The sequence below is a fragment of the Fistularia commersonii genome, chromosome 24 (assembly GCF_037954325.1).
Source record: "Fistularia commersonii isolate RoL2024-O1a breed Wild chromosome 24, RoL_Fcom_v1.0, whole genome shotgun sequence".
Classification (NCBI taxonomy): domain Eukaryota; kingdom Metazoa; phylum Chordata; class Actinopteri; order Syngnathiformes; family Fistulariidae; genus Fistularia; species Fistularia commersonii.
This window is the reverse complement of record NC_141307.1, coordinates 6,509,323-6,535,131: the sequence shown is the minus strand read 5'-3', so window position 1 is coordinate 6,535,131 and position 25,809 is coordinate 6,509,323. Positions and strand designations below refer to the sequence as shown.

The following is a 25,809-nucleotide window of genomic DNA, read 5'->3' as shown; positions in this document are numbered from 1 at the left end:
CACTATTCTACTTTTCCTCTACCGACTGAGGCGATAACAGCGGTGATCAACTACTTTACAGCTCTTGTCTGGCCAGAGCTGGTCTCCGTGTCAATAAACCTTTGTTTTCTTTATTTTTCCATCATATTCTGATTCCATTCCTGACGAATATTGGCCTTGCAGTGTTCATATTCCCTTAATGAGGTAATTAGTTTAAAAAAAGATTGTTTAAAGGAGTGTATCTGAGATTCCTTGACTTTGTATTTAATTGTTGTTTTTATATTTCGGGGCATTACCGCTGCGTCTGTAGGCTTGCTGATGACGGCAGAGACGTTTGATCCACTGTTTTACCATCACTTTTACTTCCACAAACTCTTCATACAAGGTACCTTAAGGATTGACACTGCGCTGCCTTCCTCGCATGTTTCTACGCTGTCAACGGTTTCTAAAGATAACGCTCTCGCTTCCACCCCCACCCCTGCACGCCCCTTCTCCACCCATCTGCTTAGCCTCGCAGTGAGTCCGCTGCTACAGTGAGGGCTAAAATTAACCCTTAAACAAGGGTTCTGATTTGCACTCTGACAGGACTGCTGACCGCAGGATCAAGGCAAGTGGGGTAAATATGGTAGAGAGGGCACACAATGGACTCTTAGAAGACAAAATTCTGAACACAGAGGAGGGTAAAACGGCGAGGATTGTGCCGCGTTGTCCTCACGTAAACGCCAAGGGCCCTCAGCACACTTTCCGTGCGGAAACTTGTGTCGACTTGACCCCCAATTCAAGCTCACAGACGTAATATTCATCAATTTCGTGCATATTTGCTGCAGATTCGTGCGGACCGAGTCAATGTCCACCGAGTTCTCGTTTTCGAGCACAAAAGAAAGTACAATTTCTTCACACCCCTCCCCTCGCATGCATCTGTACTCCTAAGATGATTGGGCTGCGTGTAATTTGATCTGTCTGTTTCCCCAAATGCCCAGATATGCCAGGGACAGCTGTACGGCTTCACAACCCCTCATTTTATTTATCTATTTTTTTCATCCTTTAAGTTTTGGGAGTGGATCAATGACTAACTGAGGGAAAGACTTTAAAGCCTCAGGATTTTCCTTGACCTTTGACCTTATTACAAGTGAATCCAGATCCTTGCCATTCAGAACAGAAAGCTGATAAAGCCAGCGTGATTAAACATTGATTCTTTCCTGGCTTTTAATCGCATGAAACAAACATTTCCGTTGGACGGACGCCGATCCATCTTGAGATTGAAAAACTAGACAGGTCTGACCAACTGACCGCGAGTCACAGACATGGCCTCTGATTATGGCCGACTTTTCCTGTAGGGGATAATATGCCGACCGCTACTCTAGCGATTTGAAGGTCGAGGTCCCCCGAGGATTAGAAAGAGCGCAAAACAGTTAGATGAGAGAACAGCTGAGCGGACTCAAAGATGCACTGCTATGAGGAGAGCATCTCTGCTGTCGGCTTGCGAAAGGGAACGGACGCCTCGGACTCACTCGACCTATCTGATTATACATCCATTAATGGGGAAAATTACAAAAATGTTGCTCCGCTGGCATTACAGTGTCATCGCCAGTCGGGATTTAGGTGCTGCCAAGCATCTGTGCCATGCTGGAGAAAATCTGGATCAGTGACAATAATAAACTCCAGCATTAGGCGTTCATTAAAATGACCATTCTTCCATGAGATACCGTGAGAAAAACAGAACCATTCCCCACAAAGCATTAAGATTTCTCAGCTTTTTTCTTGAATGGTGCCGGCAGCGTCTAGCAAACACTGTTTGATTTTCTTGAAATCCCAGGAAAAAGCCAGGCTCGAAACTGACCAGCTGGCAGAATTCAAAGAGGAAAATGAGAAAGTTGACTTAACCAGCAGCTAAGAGATCGAAAAAGAAAACCTGGAACCGAACAACTACCGCACTATTATAAAACAAGGGCTGTGCAGGATGCAGGGAATATGCGAGGATGTGATAAAACACCCTGTTTGCAGCATCAGGAAGGTGAGGATCCATTAACAAGACACAGCTGGACAGGAAAACACAAACAACACATGTGGCAAAGACCACAAAATGAATAAAGGGCACGTAAATATCGATAAACAACCGTCCAAATAGAAGAGTTCAAAGGTCATTCAAAGACGATGTGGGAGGAAAGGATCACACCCTCAAATATAAGCTTGCACTTGGATTTAGCTCCGTCTCTGTGGCCGACTAAAGCTCCTCATTACACAACTTTGAATCAGGCATGCACAGGAAAATAAACATGGCTAACCACCGGGGCCTGTGATATTCCATTGTAAATATCAAGCATCTATTACCGTCTATGCCGCATCGAAGAAATAGAAAAGGCATATGACATACGTTATGTTATCGCAAATAAAAAACATTCACAACCCTTCAGACCTCCATGTTGAAGGTCTGTTCCATATTCTCACATATATTGCTCAACTACTTTTCCAGATGTCAGAATTTTTCTTTTCATTTTCCTTGCCATGGTGTCATTTTAGTACCAAAATCGAGATATTTTAGTTTTTTGATACCATGACAATACCAGCGCAGGGCCAGGCGTGCCTGCCAGAGCAAACAAACATGAGCTTACTGACTGTTCTGGTGACCAGGCAACAAGAGGCCAGAATAAATCAGTAAATCAAGACTGTGAATGGTAAGCGTGTGTGAGTTAGTGTGTGTGTGTGTGTGTGTGTGTGTGTGTGTGTGTGTGTGTGTGTGTGTGTGTATGTGTTTTTTTGTAATATAAAATAGTTCAGATGCATATCGGAAAACTCTTACTCTACAAAACAATATCCATTAGATACTGTGCTACTTGACTGAGTTAACTTATTGATTATGTTTGTAATACAGGAATTAAAAACAATCCAATCCCTGAATTTGTGAGATTATGATTCAAAATCTTGATACTGTTTGTCATCTGCGTTTCTCCCGGAAGCCACTGAGCGACCTTTCACCTCAATATATCCCCAACCAAACGGAGGAAACGGTCCTGACATCCAGATTTAGAACTGCTATCACTGGCATGGAGAATGTTGATGGTGCAGACAGGGCATGTCGGAGAGGAACGAGAGAGAAAGATCAACAGATGAAGAAAATGTGGAATTATATGAATGGAGGAACGGAGGTGAAGACTGATAATAATCCACTAACGATTCTCATGAGACAGACCAGTCCAGGACGGTGCAGAGACGATGGATAGCTTAGCCAGAGACTTCCCCGTTAGACCACACATACCGGAATAATTTTCTACGGGTGGTAGTTTCTTCAGCCATGAAACTTGTGTACAACACAATGACCCAATTAAAATCTCTGAAAAAAAAATTGTGGTCCAGCAAAACCTTTAATGAGATCCCTCATACAGATGCAAAACTGGGATTAAATAATTCACCATATGTTTTTAACTTCACAAACACAACTGTCCGATGTGAACGTGCAGTGAGCCACCGGCTGCAAAGTGCCTAAATAAATAACAATAAAAAAGGAGACGTGCCGCTATTAATTTGCTGGTGATTGGACTGAACTGTTTTCCAGCTTAAACTGCCAAAGCATCACCGTCTGGTACATCTCGGTAAAACAAATTCTGTGCAGACCGAGCTCTTATGACACAAAGGATGATTAAAAAAAAAAAAAAAAAAAAAAAAAACAAGAACTGCAGATGCAACTATTTCAGACAGGAATCTCAACCCCTTTCACTCTCAGCATGCCGCTGTTTTTCAATGTCACCCTCACTAGGTCACACGCACAGCCCCCGAGCTGTGTAGCTCAGAGCAACCTGCATGCCAAAAGGCACAGAGAATTATTTTACAAGGGCATTGTCGCTGGCCTTCGCCCCTCCCCATCTAATTGCGCCTGGCATTCATAAACACAAACAATCCAAAGCTTTGTTGACGCTATTGTCGAATGATCCAGGAGTTCGCACGCTGCATGCAGACTGACATTTATAAGTCTAAGTTTCTTTCAAAGGTTGATTAAAAAAAAAACAAATAAGTCACAGAATAAGCATAAAGTTTGGAAGCAAGAATCTTCTCGTTAAAAAATGACATTGGCAGAACCAATGTGAGGAAGCAAGCAAAAGGCGGACTTGCGGCATGCTATAGCCAATACTTTTAATAGTGTGACTGTTTATTTTTGTTAACCCAACAGATTGTCATTTTTTAACAGATTATATATGTTGAAAACACTTAGCATTGTGTGAATTCATCAACTGCCTCCCTGTTTTCACTTGAAAGCAAAAACTGTTTTCAGGCCAGTTTCACAAAGCACGCCTTTGACGCCATTATTTGGTCGCTTGGCTTTAGATAACTCGAACGGAATCTCATTCAGGCATTGACATTATATACATTAAATGACTGAATGTTTTGACAAATATGTTTTATCAAAAAAAGTTTGAATCAGTCAAAATTGTTGGGCATTCATCAATTTATCACACTTGCAGTACCTTTGTGCTCCATTAGAGGAAATAACGGTCTCTTCCATTTTTCTGTGGTAACACTTCCTCTCACATTTAGATGAAGCTTATCTTTACTTTCGATTTTTACAACATTATTGCCACAATCGTGACCCAAGGGTCAATCGGGGACTTTTTGCCAAAACAGTCTGAGTGGGAGGTCGCCCCCATGTACGAGGAGAGGTGCACACGTCAACACGCCGCGCAGCACTCACCAATGCAGGCGTGGACACGGACGGTCAGCTGAGTTCGTAAAACAACGCTGTGCTTTTTCCCTCTGGACCTAAGAGAAAGAGAAGAGAGCAGCCAGTCTCAAACAATTCTGAAATAAGTGACGCGAACGGGGAATGGAAAGCGGCTGTGACAGCCACTCGGTTTGCTGTGCCGTAATCTCACCCACAGCTCAAACCAATCGACTTGTTTTATGTGTTTTCTGGCAGCGGGTGTAGTTTTCTTGGCCCGATCAGGGCGATTTGTCTTATTACAAGGCACTCCCTGCGATGGATGGATCTTCCTCGATACCCCTGCTGATCCAGTGGATGCCGGGTTAAAGTAAAGGGTTCGTTCTGATGAACAAAAGAGGATGACAAACACACGGAGGAGGCGAATTATGGCCTTCACCCCTATGCAGATACGCATCTGAGCCTTGAGGCAGACGGGAGAACTGCAGAGGCAGACACAACACGCACACTTTCACATCATCGCGCCGATGAGAACACACCATACTGAGCATATTTTCTGGGGGGAAAACAAAATGAGCGTACACAAACACCAAGGTGAGGCACGACGGTATTTTGACCACAATTCAAAACACTATATCGTAATCTCGGCCGTTATCGGCAATCGCGTGGGAGCTAATCGCCGACTCCCATCACCAACACGCCGATAGCATCGAGTCCGAGCTCAGATACCGCGCGCTGCTAGAAAACACCCGTCATGCAAAACATGGCACGGAAAGACCCGCACCGAACCGCGAGAGCAGCTGTCCTCCTTTTTATCAGCTCGGCTGAAAACGGAGCAAAGCGCTAACGCGGCCGGCGAAGATGCTGATAGAAGGAATTCATTTTTCTTACCTCGCTGATAATCCAAATGACTGTCAAAGAATGACACAAAGACAAGGCTAGCTGGATTTACTGGGTGTGAAAGTATTCAAGACGATAAGAGTTGGAGTGTTTTAACTGTTAATCTTTAAAGTTGCGTTTCGGGTCATCTGGTCATCTTTCCATGAGTGGAGCGACACAGTCTGCTGGTTGGACAGACTATACAAGGCTCTCCGTTGGATGTAGGGCACTAGAAGAATGAAAACAAGATCCTGGAGTTGCTCCCGCTCGTGTTCTTGGACAGTGCGGGAATCATTTCTTATATGTTTCTCTCTTGAGGAAAGTCAACAAATAAGAAAAAATACATCTATTATTTGTTCCCTCTTTGTGCAGAAGAGGTGAACCATTGGGAAAAAAAAAAGAAACTGGGACTATTGTGGAGGTCACGGTTAAAAAAAAACAAAAAAAAATGCAATCCTCCAATCACAACCCATGATTAAAAATCATTTTAGGCCATTCTTTTGTGTTTTCTGTACATTGTCGACCGCACTGACCCACATCCCATCACAGAGCGGACACATGGCGTAGTTCTTGTTTTTGTGGACTATCTATGTTGTGTTTTGCGACTGGGGAATTAGGTGTTTGTGCGAGGGAAAGGAGTCCATTACAAAATAGTTAAAGAGTGGTTTCTAACCGGTGCAGGGTGGCGAGCGCTCAAGAATCAGGGCATGAAGGCCCCCAATGCCATTCCGAGAGCAGCTTTTCTGCGAAGAGTCTCCAGGTTCTCCCTGTGTCTGCGTGGGTTTCCCCCGGGTTTCCTCCCACAGTCAAAACACATGCAGCAGGTTTGCTGGAGGTTTCAGGTCGTGCTACTCGCCAATGAATATCATCACGCCTACCAGACTTTTTTATGTTCTCCTGGCTTGGAGGCAAATTATTTTAAAGAAGTTGATTTTGCTCCCCACACCTTTGTTTACCCTCCAGTCACATGTCAAAACAGCCGCAGTGTAAACGGCCACGTTATTTTTGCAGCCAATGCAGTCTCCCTGCACCGGATATCCATAAAACCTTTAATATCTGGACCGGGTTGACTTTGCAGAACCAGAGAAGAACAAGCTGATCATCTGGTATGAGGCTGATGCACAGAGTTTTATTAGACTTTCATTTTTGGACACAGCAATAACAAAAGTGGGCAAACAGTGGGAGGACAGGTGTGGGCTGAAGAAGAGGCATCCATCCTCCAAACCTGAGATGTTTTGGGGTCAAATCCAACAAAGCGCATGACTCATTTTCTCGTCATAGAACAGCTCGACCCCGAATGACAGACAGGTCTTTTTTCTCCAACCAGTTTATCTGGGTCTCAACCACTTTGGAAAGTCGTGTCATTATTAACTCGCATACCTTAGTAAGCGCGCACCATAGTTCTACTCAAGCGAGCTACGAGGTTTTGTGTAGTGAAGGCGCCGACTGACAGAAGAGCAACTCCGTGAGTCTGCCAACACTCAGCAAACAAACCCACAAACTGAAACTCTCCACCTGTGAAGCATGTTAAATTAAAAGAAGTGATCTCCACGTTCCGAACTGTTTAATGTGACAGCGCTTTGTGTATGTATAAGGGCTTTTCACTGACGAATGACACCAACACCGGCTGAGGACCGCGAGTAAGCCTGGTGGCCTGGTAGGATACTCCAAAATGTGTCTCTCACTTTCAGCCGTGCAAACAAGTCTTTAAATGTAGCCACAAATAAGCCCCTGTTGGGTGGAAGGTCTGATCCGGGAGCAGAAATTGACTAAACTCCTAACCTTTATTCAGGTTTTTCTTTCCTTTAGCTATGTAAAACTTGTTTTTTTTTGGTTTTTATTAAATCCCAAAACAGTGATTTTATGTTTTGGTGGTTTTATCTAGCATTGTGCATGTCCAAAAAAGATGGGCAAAAGTCTTTTTAGGAGTTCTCACTGGATGTTTAAAACTTGTATTTTCATCAATAACACAATAAAGCATTGGCACATTGTTAACTGTATAACATGCAAACATGGCAGTATTTAAAACCGCACATTGAATATTCATCCGTTGGTTCATGCAACGTTTCTGGCCAAATGTGTCACTTGCCAACTCACGGAGTGATGATAGCGCTTTCATTTTCCATTTTTAAGGTTGACTCAAAAATTAGGCTTGGAAATGTGAGAAAAGACAAAATCCTTTCAACAATACTTCAATAAATGCATTCAGACAGCCTTCATGCAAGACTATGCACAAGTGAATCCAGGGGATTCACTTGTGCATATCACTCCTCCAACGTGCACTTCCAAACACTGTTTCCAGTAGTTTGTGGTTCTTTTTTTTTTTTTTTTTTTTTTTCTTTATGAAGAACATGTGTGAGAGTGTGCGCGGCTGATGAAAAAAATTTCATGGAGTCATTGCATGGCTTGAAATTCTGTGAGGCGTTCGCTCCGTTTTGCAAAGGGCTTGCCTGTCGATCATACTCACCCTGTGTCGTCCTGCTGAAAGCCCTCCAACTCGTCCCGTTGCTCGGCCAGCGAGGATTCCAGATCCAGGTAGGTGCCATTGTGGGACAGCTGCAGCGTGCAGTCATCAAGCTGCAGGAGAGGGGAAAGGAACGTGATTGAATAACGGCAGAAACACAAGCCGGGATGGATTAGTGGATTCAAGGGATTCAAACAAAAACGGCACCCGAGGTGAAAGCGGGAGAGGTTTCATCCTGGCTCCAACGGAACGTGCCGGAACCAACCATAGGAATGAAATAGGCAACCGGGGCCCATAAAGTGAGGGTTTTGAACAAGGGTGAAAACAGCAGCCAGTGAGAGAGCTGAAGATGTGGCATCAAACGCTTTGGGGAGGGGAAACCAGAACCAGAAGGAGCGGCTGAAGAGTCTTCATTTTAGAGGACACCACCATGTTTAGTGACAGTAACAGGTAGCAGACCGTTTTTACTCTGCCAAAACAGGTGCCAGAACAGTCGAATGGCTATGTTTCCGATTTTCTGTGGGAGGAACGTTCAAATGGCATCGTGGCCGTGCCATCTGCGTTTTCACGATCTAAGGTAACACCGCTGAGCGAGCTGCGTCACAACCGGCCCGGCTCCGCCGCGTAATGAGAAACCCCGCCGAGCGGGAGACCAGGTGCGCGGCCGTATATCTGCTCACAACTGGCACCGATGTTTACGAGTGCAGTCACAAGTTGATAGCAGGTGCAAAGCGCTGTCATGGCGACATCTCGTAAAAAAACGAGGTCCGTTATTCTTCCAATTAGTTCTGCAATCTATTGTCACGCTCGCTGGCTTTTCGAGAGACGAATGAGGGCAGAGTATCGATTTAGTGCAAATATCTGGGATCCCAACCCCCTCCCTCCCCCCGTCGGGACCGGCGGGACAACGACACTCCGTGACCATAGCCGACCGCAGATCACAAGACCCGCCGCTGCTCTCTGGCTTTCCCTCCCTCTCGCACGGAAAGGGAGACGGACTGTCGGATGGACTCGCTGCATAAATATAACCTGGCTATATTTACCCTGCTCTGAGGCGGCGTGCACACAGGAGCTCCAGAGTAGGTGTGTCCGTGAGGCCCGGGAACCGAACGGCGCCGCTGCGTCAGCGGGGCCTGCGTTACAACAGCGATCTTAGGACTGTTTTCTATCTGAGAGTTGAGCAAGCAACGGCTTTGGGATGTTTATTCTCATGCAATCATAAAATAATCATTGGATGACTGTGAGTGCTTGTTTGTTGCACCTGTTATCAAAAAATGCTACAGCTGTAAGATGTTATATCGGGTAAAACTGAAGGACTTAATGCATAAGTTCAATATTTGGATCAAGCAGAAGCTAACAGCTGCTTGTATCACACCCATGAGTTTTGTTTTTATCCCATTTTCCAGGTAATGCTGATAAAAAGATGTAAAAATTTGCAACTTTAAAACTGTTGCAATTTTATCAAAAAAAGAAAAAAAAAACATTTAAATTTCCCAGAAGTTGCTCTTTAAAGCGGGAATTAAAAAAAAAAAAAGTGATCACTGACATTTCCCAGTATTTGATCAACTAAAATCAAATAAAAAAAAGCTAGAAATTCCCCAATACAATGAGAAATCCCTAAAGTTGAGCAAGAAAGTACCCAAAGTACCCGATAAAAATTAATGACTTCAAATCAAACAAAAAGGAGAAAGCACTAAAAAAAGTGCAATGAGACAATTTTAAACTGGATAAAAAAATGTCAAAATCTGTATTTAAACTCACTTTGGGGGGGAAATGTATGAGGGGTAATGTCACAGGCTGACCCTGGAGGGGAGCGTCAGTATTCCCACGTCTCCTGCCCGCATCGAGCAAAGGGGGGGCTAAGCAGGTCCTGTCCCACTGCCCTGCTTTTACGCAGAATAAGACAAAAGCGTTCCTTGTGCCCAATCTGTCAGCGTAATTCGGCATCTTGGCCCGGCAGTAATCAGCGTCAGTTCTCTTTTGTCCTTTTTGGCAGCCGTGTGAAGTTTAAATCCCCCGCTCCGTTCAACACGTGTCTCAGGATGGAGCCCCTCCCCCCCAAAACCAATGCTGCTCGGACAGCGAGGCCCTGAAAACACTTCATTTTGGTAATCGTGGCGATAAGATGACAAAACACAGGGTTCTGGATGGTGGGAGAGGAGAGGAGAGGAGAGGAGAGGAGAGGAGAGGAGAGGAGAGGAGAGGAGAGGAGAGGAGAGGAGAGGAGAGGAGAGGAGAGGAGAGGAGAGGAGAGGAGAGGAGAGGAGAGGAGAGGAGAGGAGAGGGGAGGCTCCAGGAGGAACCACAGCATCGCCACGCTCCGAGCCCGGTGTACTTTACACTCGTTTCATCAAAATCTCCCAGAAGAGCGATCCTGGAGAGTGGCGGGGGGCGGGTAATTACCTCCACGTTAAAACAACACCAGAGAACCGCTGGTGGACTATTAATGAAGTTCTTACGTAACGCAGATGATGACTTTGGAAGAACTTTTTTTTTTTTTTGGGTGTCAAAATAGGAGGACAGTCTTTGAAGAGTGCAGGGGGGGGGCGTGTTCAGCGCTGCTATTAAATCTCACAATGGCCTCTTTAACGGGAGCCCTCAGGTCATGAAATAAAAGCCGAGCGGCGTCGTCTGCCGCGCTTTAAGGAGGGGACGGAAACGTTCTCCTCGCATAAAAACCAGCGTCAGAGAAACCTCGCGGAGCAGCTCAGGGCGAAAACGACAAATCCCACGTGAGAGAAGCACGGATTTAGCCCTGGCCGGCGTGTGTGTGCGAGTGTGTGAGTGTGTTGAAGTGTACGGACGGGCGTGCGCGGTCAGCTGGAAGATAAAGATGGAGGAAGAGGTCAGGGAAACCACGGCACCCAATGTGAGGAGAACAAAGTGTTGCAGGGATCCAAGACGGAGCCACAGGAATTCTGGGACAAGTGACCTATACTTTACGTGCAGCCCGACCAGCCGAGCACACGGGGCCGCCGGCGCACCATAATAACATAGTAGGCCGGGGCTTTTCTGAGAGAGGAGCACAGGAGGTTAAGACAAAAGGAGAGTGCAACTGCTTTAACAGCGTGGAGGATCTGTGACGTTCTTCTGTGATAGAATAACCTCGGAGCTCTTATAAGCGAGCTTCGAGGTGCGACGGGGAGGCGCGGGCGAGCTCGCCACTCCTCTGCCCCGTCCCTGTAATCTAAACTCGATATCGAGCTCACAAACAGGAACGCAGGCCACGCCATCTGTCCGCGTGTAGGTTGTAATCATAAGCTTTCCTGCGCCGTGGGCCATTTTTCATTTGTTTTGCGGCTTTTAAAGACGGGCCGGTCTGGAAAAGCGCTCTGCCGTGGAGGGCTGGACTGCTGTCAGGGCTATGTTCTCGGAGGGTTAACTCCCTCCGCTGCCCTCTCTTCGGCCTGCATCCTCCTCTTAGACTTTGCATTGGAAATATGGAAAGGAGATAATCCAAGGGCTATGTACGTGTCCGACAGGAGCTTACCACTTTCTTTCTATGAACACCCTATTTCTTCCTCTTTTCTGACTTTTTATACACCATCATAGCCTAACACTTTCCACTAAACAGGACCTCCTCCCCCTTTGCTGGGCTTCTGAGCCCTTCAGCGGTGATTTGCAATGGCGACAGAACTGGTCGCACTAATTCCCTGCCGCAACCACCTGTCACTGGGACGCAACGCCGGGCGCACACCGATGATCTGATTGTTTACTCCTAAACAATAACCGTGGGGTCTATTCAGGATCCCCGAAGGGCGCGTTCCTCGGCGGAGGTCAAAGGTTAGAGTCGGGCTCAGGTTGAGCGCGAAGCAGGGGAAGGGAAATCTGTCCCAACTTTCCCAACCAGGAGCCGGCGCGCCTGCACCGGGTCCTAAAATAGCATCCTCACAGCAGGAACGGGAGAGGGAGTTCGTAAAAGCCAAGACTTTAAAAGTCCTCAAATAGAGATGGATCTAATATGATCACGATCATTCCGGTTTGTCCTTTTAAATGACGTGTGAGTGTTAGTATTCCAAGTGGATCATGAAAATAAACGTGTTCAGGCTCTCCTGGCCGGGTGGCCCCGGGTGCACCCTACCTTGTGCGGGGCTTTGAGGAGCCGGTGGACCCCTGCAAGCTGGTTGATAAGGGGAATGTCCTCTCTGAAGGTGTACAGCGGGGGTCTGGTCGGCTCTGGGAAGTTGGTGCTGTTGAACGGATCGGTGTCGTCTAAGAATTGAACCCTGCAGACAAACGTGGCCATGGCGCGTCCATGCAAGTGTCTCCTGTTGCGGCCGTCTGGGTGCGGCCCCCGGGGGCCCGTCGCTCGGCTCCTCTCCTGGTAACCGGCGCAAACAAACGCGCCCGGAGCAGAGCCGGTCCTCCAGAAGGACGAGGAGAGGCGGTCGGATGCCTGAAAGGTGGCAAGACTGACGGAGAAAACGCGCCCCGCCTCCTGGCGCGGATTCCCGCCCGCCGGGCTTCTCTCGGAGGCAGGTGTCCGGTGCGGGAGAGCGGAGGCTGCGGGGTTGCGGGGCCGCTGAGCGACGGATCAGCGCGGCTCGGGACAGCCGCTCCACTGTCTGTCTGAGTCCCGCGAAATCCCCCTCCTCCTCCTCCTCCTCTCCCCCCCCTCCCCCCCCCCCCCCCCCCGTATCTGCTTTCCTCTCCTCCCCTCCACCTCGTGCATGAGCTGCGTGCACGAATCACAATCATCTCACGTTATATATCCTGCACCGTGCCACAAAAAAACGATAAAATTCAAAATAAATTATTTAAGATTTAAATAAAATGTAAGTTTGGTTTGATGTTTTTCAGAATTTTTTCTTTCTTGATCCTGGAGGGATATTTGCTGATTTACACGGAAAAATAGTTTCCACGCATCGGCAACTCAAAGTGGAAACCTGCCCAATGGCGCCCTTGCGTGGAAATCTTGGGTAACTACAGCCAGATGCCTTTCCTGCCTGGGTCTTCATTGGGAAAAATTTTTTATGCAGTTTTCTGGGAGATAGAAATAGCCTGACAGGTGAGAGACAAACACATACAACACCAAACCGCTAGTTTTAAATTAAAATCCATCACCGTGGCGATATGATGCATTTGTGATTGTGGGACTGACGGTGAAATAAGCAATAAAAGTCACCCTAAACCAGCTGACCCGCTGAAGTGAATTACTACTTTTTTTAAAAAAGAAAAACAGCTTGACCTTTCACAATGAAGCACAGACATTTTTATGCAAATCATCTTGCGACAGATTTTGAAATAATTCGTGTAATTTTCCATGACACCTAGAAAAGTTATTGTTTCTACTATTTAGTCAAAAGGAAAGACTGAAATAAAAAAAAGAAGCTTGTCAGTCATAAATTCACAGGTGTGATGTGAGTTGAAGCCGCAGGCCCGACAGGGTAAGCCTCTTCGCCGCAATTAAACCAGCTGCTGTCAATCCAGCGTCTGCGGACGGATTGACAGCCCGGCTGACATCTGGCATTTATCCTTTAATAAACATAATTGTGGGGGGATTCTGGGTGAGCCTTTTTTAATTTATTTTAGCTCCCCGAAGGCTTCGTTGGTATCCAAAAGACAGGACTGACAGACTGTCTCATAAAGATTCAGGATCCGTCTACTTCCTGATGACACGCCATGCTTTGGCAAAATAAAACTGAGGGGAGAGAAAACACAGGGACGGGTCATCAATGTGCACCGATGAAGCCATGTCACTGCCGACGGTCACGCAGAAGTTGAAGTCGTTATTGTTGGTGTGTAAAATTGATCAGTACACTGGATAAAAGCCCTATAAAAACACACTGCATTTACCACATCGCTGCACTCTTGTCTATGAACTTGTAAACACCATCTGTGCAAGCGAGCGAGCGAAAGCTTTTATACGTAGTTAAATTCACAGAGTTTAACTCTATTCGCGACCCAATAACCCCGCCCACGCCACCCCATGCACACACACACACACACACGCACACACACACCAAAGTGATTGATTGTTATATTGCAGCTGTCATGCACGTGGGCTGTAAAGTCACTAACATGCACTGTGGGATATTTGCAGCTCATGTGACTATAAACGCCGATTGATAATCCCCGGGCATAATTAATCTTTGCATAATCACAATGAATCATCAGCTGTTATGTTGTATAACATGGTGCCAAGTGAGGAACGCCTCCGAAATTGCACTTTTATTGGACTTAACATTATTTGCCATTGCAAGCGTAAAACCTGAGAAGATCCCCAAGACAAACCGCGAGTACGGCTGTGCTCACTTTTGGTTCAACCGGTTTGGAACTGAAAAACGGATAAATACATAAATGGAGGGGGGAAAAGCAAAAATCTAAAGTGCGTAAGTTCTCTAGGGGAAAAGTTAAAAATCAGGAAATAAAAAATATCAGTAGAAAAATGCGGTTTTCCTATCAATGCATTTTGTCTTTCGCAGTCAAACTTGGAATTTTATCTACATAGAATTAAAGTGATATCTGATTTATTCTATGTACAGTTGGCTGTGTTTTAATTCTGCCCCTTAAATATGAAGTGTAATTCTACTGGCAGAGAGGTTACTCACAACTATGTGATGTTGTTAATGAAATCATTTATATGATTTAAGATTTAGAATTAGAAAAAAACACAACATGTTCAACCTTAAACCGTGCTTAAATCATTGCCTGATTGCGTTTACGTTCCTCGGGTGATTTTCTTTCCATCTTCCCAAAACACATTCAGTCACACTGGCTCTATATTCTTAAAACACCTCTTTCACAGTGTTCTAAAAAAAAATATAATATTAAATATGAAGTAAACTTTAAGGCAGAAAGACACCTGAATTAAAACTGCAAGTGTGTTTTGAGAAGGCAGGCAGTTGTATAGCAAAGGTAATAATTATTGAAAATAATAATGATAATAATAATAATAAGTATCCCAGAGTATTTACTGTTCAGGCATTTGAACATTTAAAGTGTGTCTGTGGTTCATAATGTAGTATCATATAGTCGTCGAAGCACACATGCCTGTTGACCTGCGAGAAATTAATAAAAGTGAGCAATAGTTTGCAGATTGACCTTCGTTTCATTTATCTCCATTTTCAATTTGTTGCGAGCTGACTGAAACTTGAGCCCGGTGCATTGTGAAGGCAAAAGGATCTCACAGCATCTCAGCGGCGGGTATCTGATTCCCCTAACAATCTCACTGACACGTCGTCAAGGTGACAGCGTTTGTTTTCAGTCAAGAGATCCTGGACATTAAGAAACAGCAGTTAATATTTAGCCAGCGTTTCTTTAGGGATTGTTGTTTGACATCCATTTTTTCCCTGCTAGAGCAGCTGGGACCCGAAAACATCCCAATCACATTTTGTTGTGTGATTCAGCTTTTTCCAATCAGCTGTTTGAGATGTGTTATCTCTCCACCACGTGTTCATCTGACAATCCCCCTGGAGTAAACAAAGTGTATCTCCCATAACTTATCCATTATCTAAGCTTATTGTCGTGTCCAGAACTCGATTTATGACGCTTGTCTTATCCTGCAGGACCACGCTCGGATCTGGAGACTTCCATCAGCCAACACCTTCGGAGGGACATTTAATCTTTGCCTGACTGTTGTGGGTGAGTGGAAACATTGTGGAAACTGTGCTCAGTGTGAAAGTCCAACTTAATGTTTTATTCTTGCAATAAATCGTTCTTTGAAATCTACTTGGGCCAACTTATCTGTATATTGTATATTGTATACTGTATATTTAAAATCCTGCAAAATCATGGTTAGAAAGTACCAGAATATAACTGGAGATATTACAAAAAAATGAAAATGAGTTTAAATGAAAATCAATATAAAATAGCTACTAATGTAAATAAAAACTTCCATCCAAATAAATAAATACATAAAATACATAATAAAGTATACAGCCATACTGGAATGGCAGCAGAAAAAAAGGAAAGGTATAAAAATGATTGGATATGGTTATTATCTGTAAGGCTGATCTTGCACTCGGGGTCGTGGAGGCCAAGGAGCCGATCCCGGGCGTCTCGGACCGCTCGCCATTCAATCATTGGGCCACACAAGGAGACACACAACCGTTCACACATCTGGGCAACGTAGAGTCTCCAATGAACCTCCCGCAAGTGTTTGGACTATGGGAGGAACCCCACTAAGACACGGGGAGAACATGGAGACGCCACTCGGCAAGACCCCCTGTGGGAATCCAACCGGGGACCTTCTCACCGTGAAGTGGAAGCGCAAAAACCGCTGCACAACCATGCCACTGAGTCAATACATTAAGGGGGAAAAATACACAATGCAAACACATCTGCTCTTTAGCGCGCAGATGTTTTACTTATTATGCTGGCCAACTGCGGACAACCGCAGGCACTTCTTTCCTGCCATATCACACCCCATTTCAACTCACATTATCATTTTATTGCAATTAGAAGATTTCTTATATTCAAGAAGCAACGATCACGCAGGTATTTGTGCACATCTGGTTTGTGATAAGAAATAAGAGGGAAACAAGTCGCAAGGACAGAGGAATTTGTTGCAAAGCCGCATGGGTTTAAAACAGTGACAACGACGAAAAGACAGGAGGCAGAGCTGGAGGTCGCGGAGATGAAGGTGCTGAGGTTCTCTTTGGGAGCGACCGGGACGGATAGGATTGGGAGCGAGTCCATCAGAGGGACACCGTACGATTTTAGTGAGAAGGTCAGAGAAGCCACAATGAGATGGTCGGTCATGTACAGAGGAGGGATTGTCAATATATTGGTAGACGAAATGCTGAAATTGGAGGTGTAGAGGAAGACCAAAGAGAAGATTTATGGACGTAGTGAAAGAGGATGTGAAGTTGTGTGTGAGAGAGGAGGATCCAGAGAATAGGGCCAGATGGAGAAGGTTGATTCTCCAAGGTGACCCCTAAAGGAAAAAGCCCAAAGGAAAAGAAGAAGAAGAAGTCCCAGTCTCACAATGCAACTGGAACAACATCATAAAGTGCCTTTCAAGAGGGCCGAATGCCGTAGTCAGTCCTGATCAAACTGGCGACGGAGCAGATAACCATCCAGATAAGACATCGCAGAGTAAAAAAAACAACACCTGCGCTCTGATCGCATCGCCCTTCTCCGCAGATCCAGATCCAGTGTACCTTGGTCCGTGGATAAGCTAACACACACACACACACACACACACACACACACACACACACACACACACATACACACACACACACATTGCGGTTATATAACCTTGTTTGTTTATTTTTTCCAATCGAACTGCACGTTTGCTCACAGCTGCATATTCAGCTCAAGCACGAATAAGGACCGGGACGTCGCTGACGTCCTTCACACAGGAATTGAAACACTGATTCTGTGAGTTAAAATGAAGAGCCGGAATAACAGGTTGGCCAAATCAGGAATAACGGGAACGATCAAATAAAGCGTTTGTGTGTTTGCGCAAGGCAGACATAGAAGCACAATTTTTGTAGACACTATATTGCTCAAAGGCAAGGAAGATCATTTGTAGTATTTAAAAGCAAGGCTGCAAAGGGGAAATACATTTTATATTGAATGTTAATGTCACTCTAATAAACTCTACGTTATGATATGATAAACTCTTGGAAGAAGGTCACGTATTCACAGTGTTCAGGTTGAAGCAGACTTACACTTCAAGTTCACTTCTTAAACACTAAAAGATGCTTTTAAAACTACAATTTCATTTTGATCCGTCAGTTCTGCCTCCTTAGTTTATGGCCCGCCGTGCCAGAGACTTTCAACCGTGTTCGGTGGGTGACAGGTCGTCGTTGACCTCCTTCCTGTCACATGTATTTCAGAGATGACAGGGAAAACTGTATGCAAGAAGGAGAAAAACTCAAATCTAAAGCTAGAACTGGAAAAGGAGTAATCGGATAAACGCACAAAACCTCTGACGTTGAATAAACGTCACAAATCGGAGCAGAGCTGGCCATTTAACGTCCCTTTGGTCTTCCCAGTCGATCAGAACGGGAATGAAAAAAAAATGTATTCTGTTATGGTTATACAAGTGTGTTGCTTGAATTTATAAAACGGGGCCATTTTCACGTTGGGACGCACACTCGTAACATCCGTGACCTGGGTGTGTGAGCTGAGACGACCGATGCCGGCCAATTAACCCCTCGAAATGTCAGCTCACTCTGAAAAAAGAAAGATTGATGGACCTCTAAATATTTTTCTACAAAAGCCAAAGTGTTTAAGGATTACAATATGAATCATCACTACGTGAGCAAACAAGGAGGAGGATACAAAGACTTGTCCGATGAAGGCAGTCAGATATTTTGCAAGTAAAACCACAAAACCAAAAAGGATATTTTTATAAAGCTTTGCACACCAAGAAGCTATCAAGGCAACTTCTGCTGTATCCCACAAAATCACCGGAAAATTAAGTGTTTTCGGACGGATAAGGAATGTTTGTTTAACTCCGCAGCAGTAGTATGCTGTCAGATAGCACTAATAAAAAGCGTTTTTTTAATATTTGTTAGTGATCGTAAAAGTTAACACTCTCTGAGAACACTGATGGAAGGATTCATTTTACTTGTATTGCTTATCATTTTATCTGATAATCAGTGGCAATTTAATTTGTAATAACTAATTGCCCAACCCGATTTAGGCGAGTGGCATCAGATTATCCAATCACAGAATTAACGGGAATAAATATAATTTTTTGATTGTTAGTTGTATTTAGGGAGGGAATCAGAAAAAGATAACACAAATAACATAAAGAGATAAAGCGGTGACATCAAGTTGACACATATGCAGTTTGTACTGTAAACACACACACACATGCAGATAATTCTCCACATTCTCCCATGCTATAGTATTGTGTCCGTCAGTTTACTCAAATGTTTATGGTTACGCTTGCCTTTCTTTAGTTAATCATTTCTTTCCGGAGGAACACTGATAAAATGTATATGGTCTTCAGATTGCTTGAGAAGATTTCCTGTTGGGGCACAAAAAAGCAACGCAAACCACGCAAAAGGAAATTAAACTGGAGAGCGTGGAAAAAAAATCCATATACAAATTCCAAATGAGGATGATTTGATCCCATTTCTGTTTTTTACTCCCTGTCCTTCAAACAGACATGGCTCTTAAACACAGATACTTGGTATCTATGATGGACTGATAAATACTTCTCAAATCATGACAAAAGGAAATGAACTTGTCAAAGCCTAACCTAAAATGAACGGAATAGTTTATATAAATGTATATATGTATGTATGTGTGTGTGTGTGTGTGTGTGTGTGTGCGTGCGTGCGTGCGTGCGTGCGTGCGTGCGTGCGTGCGTGTGTGTGCATACAATTTACTGACAATATCAATTTTGGTACAAAGAATAAACAGAGCGGAAATATTTGAATACGGGTGCCTTGGCACAGCTCTATCTTGACAGATTTCAATTTTCCAGAGAGAGGTGTCATTGACTGGTGGGGATCACATGTGATGCATTAACCATTGTCAAGCTTTCTCTTCCCACTCAGCTCTGCTGACACTGCGTAATACGCCAAGGGTTTTAATGTGCGACAGATAACTCGGGTTAGAGCGCAATAGGTGATGCAGAAAGTGGACATGCAGAAGGGTTAACGGGACTCTAGGGGAAGACGGTCCATAGACAATCAGTAACCTTTTCCACAGAGGGTCTGGCTGCAGGAAGCCTAACGGCGGGAAGGAGCAAAGCTGAAAAACAAATTCTGGGTATTTTTTGATTTTTTTTTTTTTTTTTTTTTTGTGTGTTTTTTTTTGTGTTTTGGTGTTTTTTTTCTTGTTTAGCCAAGATTTCAATCATGAAGCTGAAGCTCCCGAATCCGGGACTGGACGATCGGATCCCGTCTCACAAGGACTTGGAGAGGATGGAGACGGAGGAGGCTGCGGAGAGACCCAAATGGGACAACAAAGCTCAGTACCTACTCACCTGTGTGGGCTTCTGCGTGGGGCTGGGTAACGTCTGGAGGTTCCCTTATCTTTGCCAAAGCCACGGAGGAGGTAGGGATGGACCGGGGAGAGCAAACATGCATGCTAAATATGACAGAAGAGAATAGAAATAGGAATATGTGTCCCTCTGCCCTGCTTCACACACTGACAACTTATTATTTGACTTATTATTGTTCTAAAAGACTGATCAAGACAGCTTTAACCGGCTTGGAACGAGGCGATAAAAATGTCCATGTCTGTCTTTACTTTTGCTATTGTACTTGGAAAAAAAAAAAAAAAAAAAACCCACACTTATCTTGTCATTTATTGTTTCGAAGCGGCCCGTCCTCATGACACTCATAATTCCATTTTAAAATGCACTTCCAGGAGCTTTTATGATCCCGTTCTTAATCCTCCTGGTTCTGGAAGGGATCCCGCTGCTGTACCTTGAATTCGCCATCGGTCAGCGGCTGAGGAAGGGCAGCGTCGGAGTGTGGAGATCCATCAGTCCCTACCTGAGCGGAGTTGGTGAGGGGGCGACTCGCACGTTTGCTCATGTCATTTTTCGAACAAGCGCTTTGACTAATTCTTTCATTTTGTTTCAGGAATTGCCTCCTTGCTCGTCTCATTTTTGGTGGGCATGTACTACAACACCATCATGGCTTGGATCCTGTGGTATCTCTTCAACTCCTTTCAGGACCCTCTTCCATGGAGCCAGTGTCCCCTCGATGCTAACAGGACAGGTACGGCATCTTCTCGTGGCCCGATCCAAAGCAACCTAAGACAAACACCTCAGAGATGAACACTGTTCTTATCCTACGATCATTTTTACTCTGCGCCTTTGTAGCAACCAATAAAAGTCCGCCCAGAGGTGGAAGGACTGTTTCCCTCTCTTGCTATCAATGTTTGCATCATAAAGATCATCAACGGCCGATGCAATAAAGTTTCCCTGGCCTTTTAGCACGGAGCTACGGCATGCACAGCACAAAAGCTACACAGGCTTCTCAGACACATTTGTGGATTCTAACTTATCGACGGAGTCCCTCTGTCTGCAGGTGTAGTGGAGGAGTGTGCACGGAGCAGCACCGTAGATTACTTCTGGTACAGGGAGACCCTGAACACCTCGGCGGCAATCGATGAGGCCGGAGGTCTGCAGTGGTGGATGGTGCTCGCCCTGCTCTCCGCCTGGACTCTGCTGTACGTCTGCTGCATCCGCGGGATCGAGACCACGGGCAAGGTCCGCTCAGCCCAGAGTTTCTCTCTTCGGATTTGTTTTTACGGTCCGATTCACGGTTCCTCTCGTCATTCAGGCTGTCTACATCACATCCACTCTACCGTACGTGGTCCTAACCATCTTCCTCATCAGAGGACTGACTCTGAAAGGCTCGCTGGAAGGGATTAAGTTCCTCTTCACGCCCGATGTAAGAAAGTCGCTCCTTCCGCAGCCGTCCTTTTGTCCCTTTCCTCTGTTTTAAATGGTGCTCATAAATAAAGTGGAGTTTTTTTTCTACCTCTTCAAGTTACTATTATGGACAACGGGCAATTTCTTAATTCACTACCTGCCCCTTTTGCCGCGTTGTTCATGGTGTATTTCCTTTTTTTCAATGAGCTTCTTGGAAATATACTCGTTAAAAATGAGATAGGTACATTAAATTAAAAAAAAAATTCAAAAAGGAAACAATAGGTGGGGTAGGTGTATGCAGAATTCTGTGTTCACACGAAGAGCAGCTTTTCATGTGTCACAACAATCCCGTTCGCTTACGTTAATGAGTAATTTCCAACGGTTGCGGCCGATCCATGTAATCATCAAACTCTTCCGCAATCAAAAAATGCAGACCCGAACGGCTTTCACGTCTGATGCAGGGATTTGTTATAATAATAAATTTATGAATAATTGATCACAAGACACATTATAAAAAATATATATATAATCATGCTCAACCTGCTAGCATGTGTTTTCTGTGTGTTCTGGTGCTCCAGGTGGATGAGTTGATGAATCCGTCCACGTGGCTGGACGCAGGCGCTCAGGTCTTCTACTCTTTCTCGCTGGCCTTTGGCGGCCTCATCTCTTTCTCCAGCTACAACTCCGTTCAGTGAGTCGCTGCCTCCGAGGGAGTCCGTGAGGATCTCTCGTCACACGTTAAACCCCTTTTTCTATTTCCTGTTAGCAACAACTGCGAAATGGATGCCGTGCTCATCTCCGTTATAAATGGCTGCACCTCCGTGTATTCGGCCACAGTGATCTACTCCATCATCGGCTTCAGGGCCACGCAAAAATACGACGACTGCTGGGAAAGGTGAGTGTTGGCTAAGGATCGATCCTCGTCATGCAAGTGCCCAAGTGTCATGAGCCTGAACGCATCTGTTTGTTGTTTTTTGTTTTGTTTCTTTTACCTAGCAATATCTTGCAGCTGATAAACGCGTTCAACCTGCCAGAAGAGAACATCACAGAGAGCAACTATGATCAAATCCTAGCATATTACAATCAGACGAGCCCGGGAATCGTTGAGGGTTTGGACATCCGGCCTTGTCACATGAAGACTTTCCTCAGTCAGGTCAGAAAATCTGGATTTAGGCTCCAAAATGTCTGTTTCCGGCTGAAATGATTCACCGTACCATCCCCGCTGTGCCAGGGGGTTGAGGGAACGGGTCTGGCCTTCATTGTGTTCACAGAGGCCATTATCAAGATGCCTGTCTCTCCTCTCTGGGCCGTCCTCTTCTTCATCATGCTCTTCTGCCTGGGCCTCTCAACCATGTTTGGAAACATCGAGGGGGTGGCCGTTCCTTTGCAGGACCTCAAATTGTTGCCCAAGTCTTGGCCCAAAGAAGTCTTTTGTGGTAACTTCATAAAATTCTCCATGACGTTTACGGAGCATGTCCAAATGTGTTTAGATCGAAGAATGTCTTACCTTGTTTGGTTTTTCAGGTCTGACATGTGTGGTCTCTTTCGCTGCGGGGCTCATATTTGCCACACGCTCTGGAAACTACTGGCTGGCTCTTTTCGACCAATTCGCCGGTTCTATTCCACTGCTGGTGATAGGATTCTGTGAAATGTTTGCCGTTATCTACGTCTATGGCATAGATAGGTGAGCCTGTCCTGTTTGTTTTATGTCCTTTGGGATAATTGCGCTTTTTGGCCATGAAAAGACTTTCTTTTTCACCATTTGTAAAGAAGACCTGAGAATTTGAGCTTGCTACTGCAGCAATCATCTCAAAAACCAGAACATCCTCAGTTTTGCATGCAGGGATTTGAGTCCAAGCCACCCGACGTGTCAGAACACAGGGCAAATAATCGATTATCTGGTGTTTTTGTGTTTTCTACGTTTATACGAATTTAATTGATTTCATAAAGAAATATTAGATAACCTTAAATGTCAGATCATCTAAAAGTATTAAAAAAGAAATTTGGAAAGAAAAAGGGGTGGAACTGTACATATGTGACAAGACGATCGCCAGGAAATGAGAAAACAGAAAGTGTCAGATTGAATGGCTCACCCTGATCTGAGGACACGACATTATGACAGTAACGCGTTAAAAAACAGGAGGAAATGAGAAAAATTACGGCATCACCTGTGGGTTTACGGCCGCCTCTAATAAAAGAACAAAGTTGGCTTTTATGGATGTTTTCAAACACACTCCGCTGACTCTTCATCTCCTTGCCGCCTCCCGACAGGTTTAACGAGGACATTGAGTTTATGATCGGCCACAGGCCCAATATCTTCTGGCAGGTGACGTGGCGGGTGGTCAGCCCTGTTATCATGGTTCTCATCTTGGTTTTCTACTTTGTGACTCAAGTCACAAAAAGTTTGACGTATTTAGCGTGGGACCAGGAGGACGTAAGTGCATCCCGAACAACGGGACAACATCTTCTCTCACGAGAAGCGCATTACCGTCCATTTATTCCCGATGTCTTGTTTGCCCGCCGTCTCAGGAGCAATTTCCCACCCTGGCCCAGCGTCTGTATCCCTCTTGGGTCTCTGTTGTGGTTTTCTTCCTGGCCGGAGTCCCCAGTTTGTCCATCCCGACCGCCGCCCTTTTCAAGTTCATCCAGAAGAAACTCTGCAGGCGGGAGGACCACGCCGAGGACACAGTGGACTCCATCTCGGCCAGAATTCAAATGAGCGAAAAAGTGACTTTTTAAGACTGATGCTATTCGTTATTTAATAACAAGATGAGTCTTTTATTTGTTTCCTTTTTTTTTTATTCCTGCCTTGCATGTCGTGCCACGTTTGTTATTCTATATGCGGGATTTATCTTGGTAAATTACATTCAGAAGGGAACAGACGCCGGTTTCTCATGGTGCTCCTGGAGTTTTTGTACGTTGTGCATTAAATGAGTCTCTTGTCTTGTATTTTCATTCACGCTCTCGCCTAAAAGCGATTTTTATATATGGCAAGTCGCAAACCATAAGCAGTTGGCAAAATCTGCAGAGCTTGGAGGCTGGAAACGGTGAAACAGCAGTTCTGGTTAACATCATATGCTGGTTTAAATAGAAAAAAAAAAAGAAAAAATTATCATGATAAACACTTGTGAAACATCTCCTTTGGGGTTCCACAGCGAATCACCAACCTCCATTCAACCCTGCTCTCCGTGTCCTCCTCCTCCTGCCTGGCGGCTCCAACCTCAGCATCCTTCAACCAATATCCTCACTTTCCGTGATACTTTTTATCTCACATTTTCTCCTGCCGTTCTAAACTTCGTGAACATTTTCTTCACCTCTTTTCCACACACTCCGTTGCTCTTTGCACACATGTCAACGCTATATTGAACTTGCTATCAAGCTGAGAAGCTGTGCCATGCAGTGAGGTTCATGGCTGGTGAGGCATCATCACAGTCAGATTTACAAACATATGAACCCTACAGAGTAGCTTTTTCACCATTTTATTGGCAGCAGTAACGTGTTTTGTTTAAAATATCATATCAGCATTCTTTACATATACAAACTGTAGCATTGAAAAAAAAAGCACATTTAAAAAAAGCGTTATTATCTCTTACCTTTACTTATAAATGAAGTCCATGCGTCGCTCCTTCTGAAGAAAAGTATCGACAACTTGCTTGAAGAAGTCTTCCTTATATTTCTTCAGTTTTAAAAGTTTCTCTGTCTCAGTGGAAATCACTGCCAGTGAAGACAGTCATCCTTGATCGGTCCTGTTCCAACTGTATGTTTTGAGTCCTTTCAGTACCGAGATTGACCGCCCCGCCGATGCTGTTGTAGCCAGAACGGTGACCTCTGGCTGGAGCAACTTTGTCGCCTCAGGAACAGTTTGGATGAGATCCTTCTGGGCCAAAAAGTTGAGAAGCTGCCCGGGAGATTTACATTCATCCCTCACCGTTTGTGAGCTATGCAGCCCGATGAAATCAGCAAAAAAATAGCTGCATGGCTGCACATGACTTGCTAACTGTTTACTGTAGCTTGCTATTGCTAATTCTATTATTATGTAGCCGAGTAGTAAGAAGGATCCCTGGGATCAGCAGTGCCCCCTACCATGAGGCACCGTCACTGCGTGCCTCACTTAATGTCTCTTCGTGGTCATTTTATGATTACGAGAAACACGTTACAGCTGTTGACGAAAAACGTTAGACACATCAGCTAGACTATGGAAATTTAGTTCATATATCAAAAGTGTTTTGATACGGTCTCAGTGCACAGCATGCCAGCACAGTTAGCAGAATCATTGTGGGCTTAGCTGGTTGCCACGTCACCGCACCTCTCTTCTTAATATTTGAACAGTAAATATGATTTTTTTTTCAGCAATTTTGAAAAAAAAAAAAAAAAGGCGAAGTTAAGTGGCAAATAAATCTCTGAAAAAATATAACAATCTAATTTATTTTTTCATTTTGCATTTTTTTCTTTCCATGATGACAGGTGAGGCCCGGCCTCCCCTGCCTCTCCTAACTGCACATCACTGCTGAGAAGTAACATACCAGTGAAACACATCAA

The 25,809-nt window shown here is 44.8% G+C and overlaps 2 protein-coding genes across 6 annotated transcripts in view; one reads left to right on the top strand and one right to left on the bottom strand.

Moving 5' to 3' along the window:
* fhod3a (formin homology 2 domain containing 3a) overlaps window positions 1-12,603 on the bottom strand; it is a 53,080-nt gene extending 40,477 nt beyond the window's left edge. For all 5 annotated transcript variants that reach the window (XM_086171382.1, XM_086171381.1, XM_086171383.1 and 2 more), the window contains exons 1-3: window positions 12,055-12,603; window positions 7,977-8,086; window positions 4,664-4,731 (exon numbers count right to left, since the gene is read on the bottom strand). In XM_086171382.1, coding sequence (XP_086027508.1) covers window positions 4,664-4,731; window positions 7,977-8,086; window positions 12,055-12,219 — 343 coding nt within the window. In that variant the 5' untranslated portion in view covers window positions 12,220-12,603. The remainder of the gene's footprint in view (window positions 1-4,663; window positions 4,732-7,976; window positions 8,087-12,054) is intronic.
* A 6,906-nt stretch (window positions 12,604-19,509) lies between these two features.
* Window positions 19,510-24,009, top strand: LOC147219784 (sodium-dependent neutral amino acid transporter B(0)AT1-like). Its single transcript, XM_086171233.1, has 12 exons — window positions 19,510-19,940; window positions 20,256-20,396; window positions 20,474-20,611; window positions 20,924-21,105; window positions 21,179-21,289; window positions 21,849-21,961; window positions 22,037-22,165; window positions 22,267-22,423; window positions 22,502-22,706; window positions 22,795-22,954; window positions 23,542-23,704; window positions 23,800-24,009. Exons 1-12 carry the CDS (start codon window positions 19,742-19,744, stop codon window positions 24,007-24,009), a joined length of 1,908 nt encoding a protein of 635 aa, XP_086027359.1. The 5' UTR covers window positions 19,510-19,741.
* The last annotated feature ends 1,800 nt before the right edge of the window (window positions 24,010-25,809 follow it).

Coding starts and splice junctions, on each gene's coding strand:
- LOC147219784 (XM_086171233.1), top strand. CDS start 19,742: ATGAAGCTGAAGCTCCCGAATCCGGGACTGGACGATCGGATCCCGTCT. Junction 19,941..20,255: donor TTGCCAAAGCCACGGAGGAG/GTAGGGATGGAC, acceptor ATGCACTTCCAG/GAGCTTTTATGATCCCGTTC. Junction 20,612..20,923: donor CCTCGATGCTAACAGGACAG/GTACGGCATCTT, acceptor CTCTGTCTGCAG/GTGTAGTGGAGGAGTGTGCA.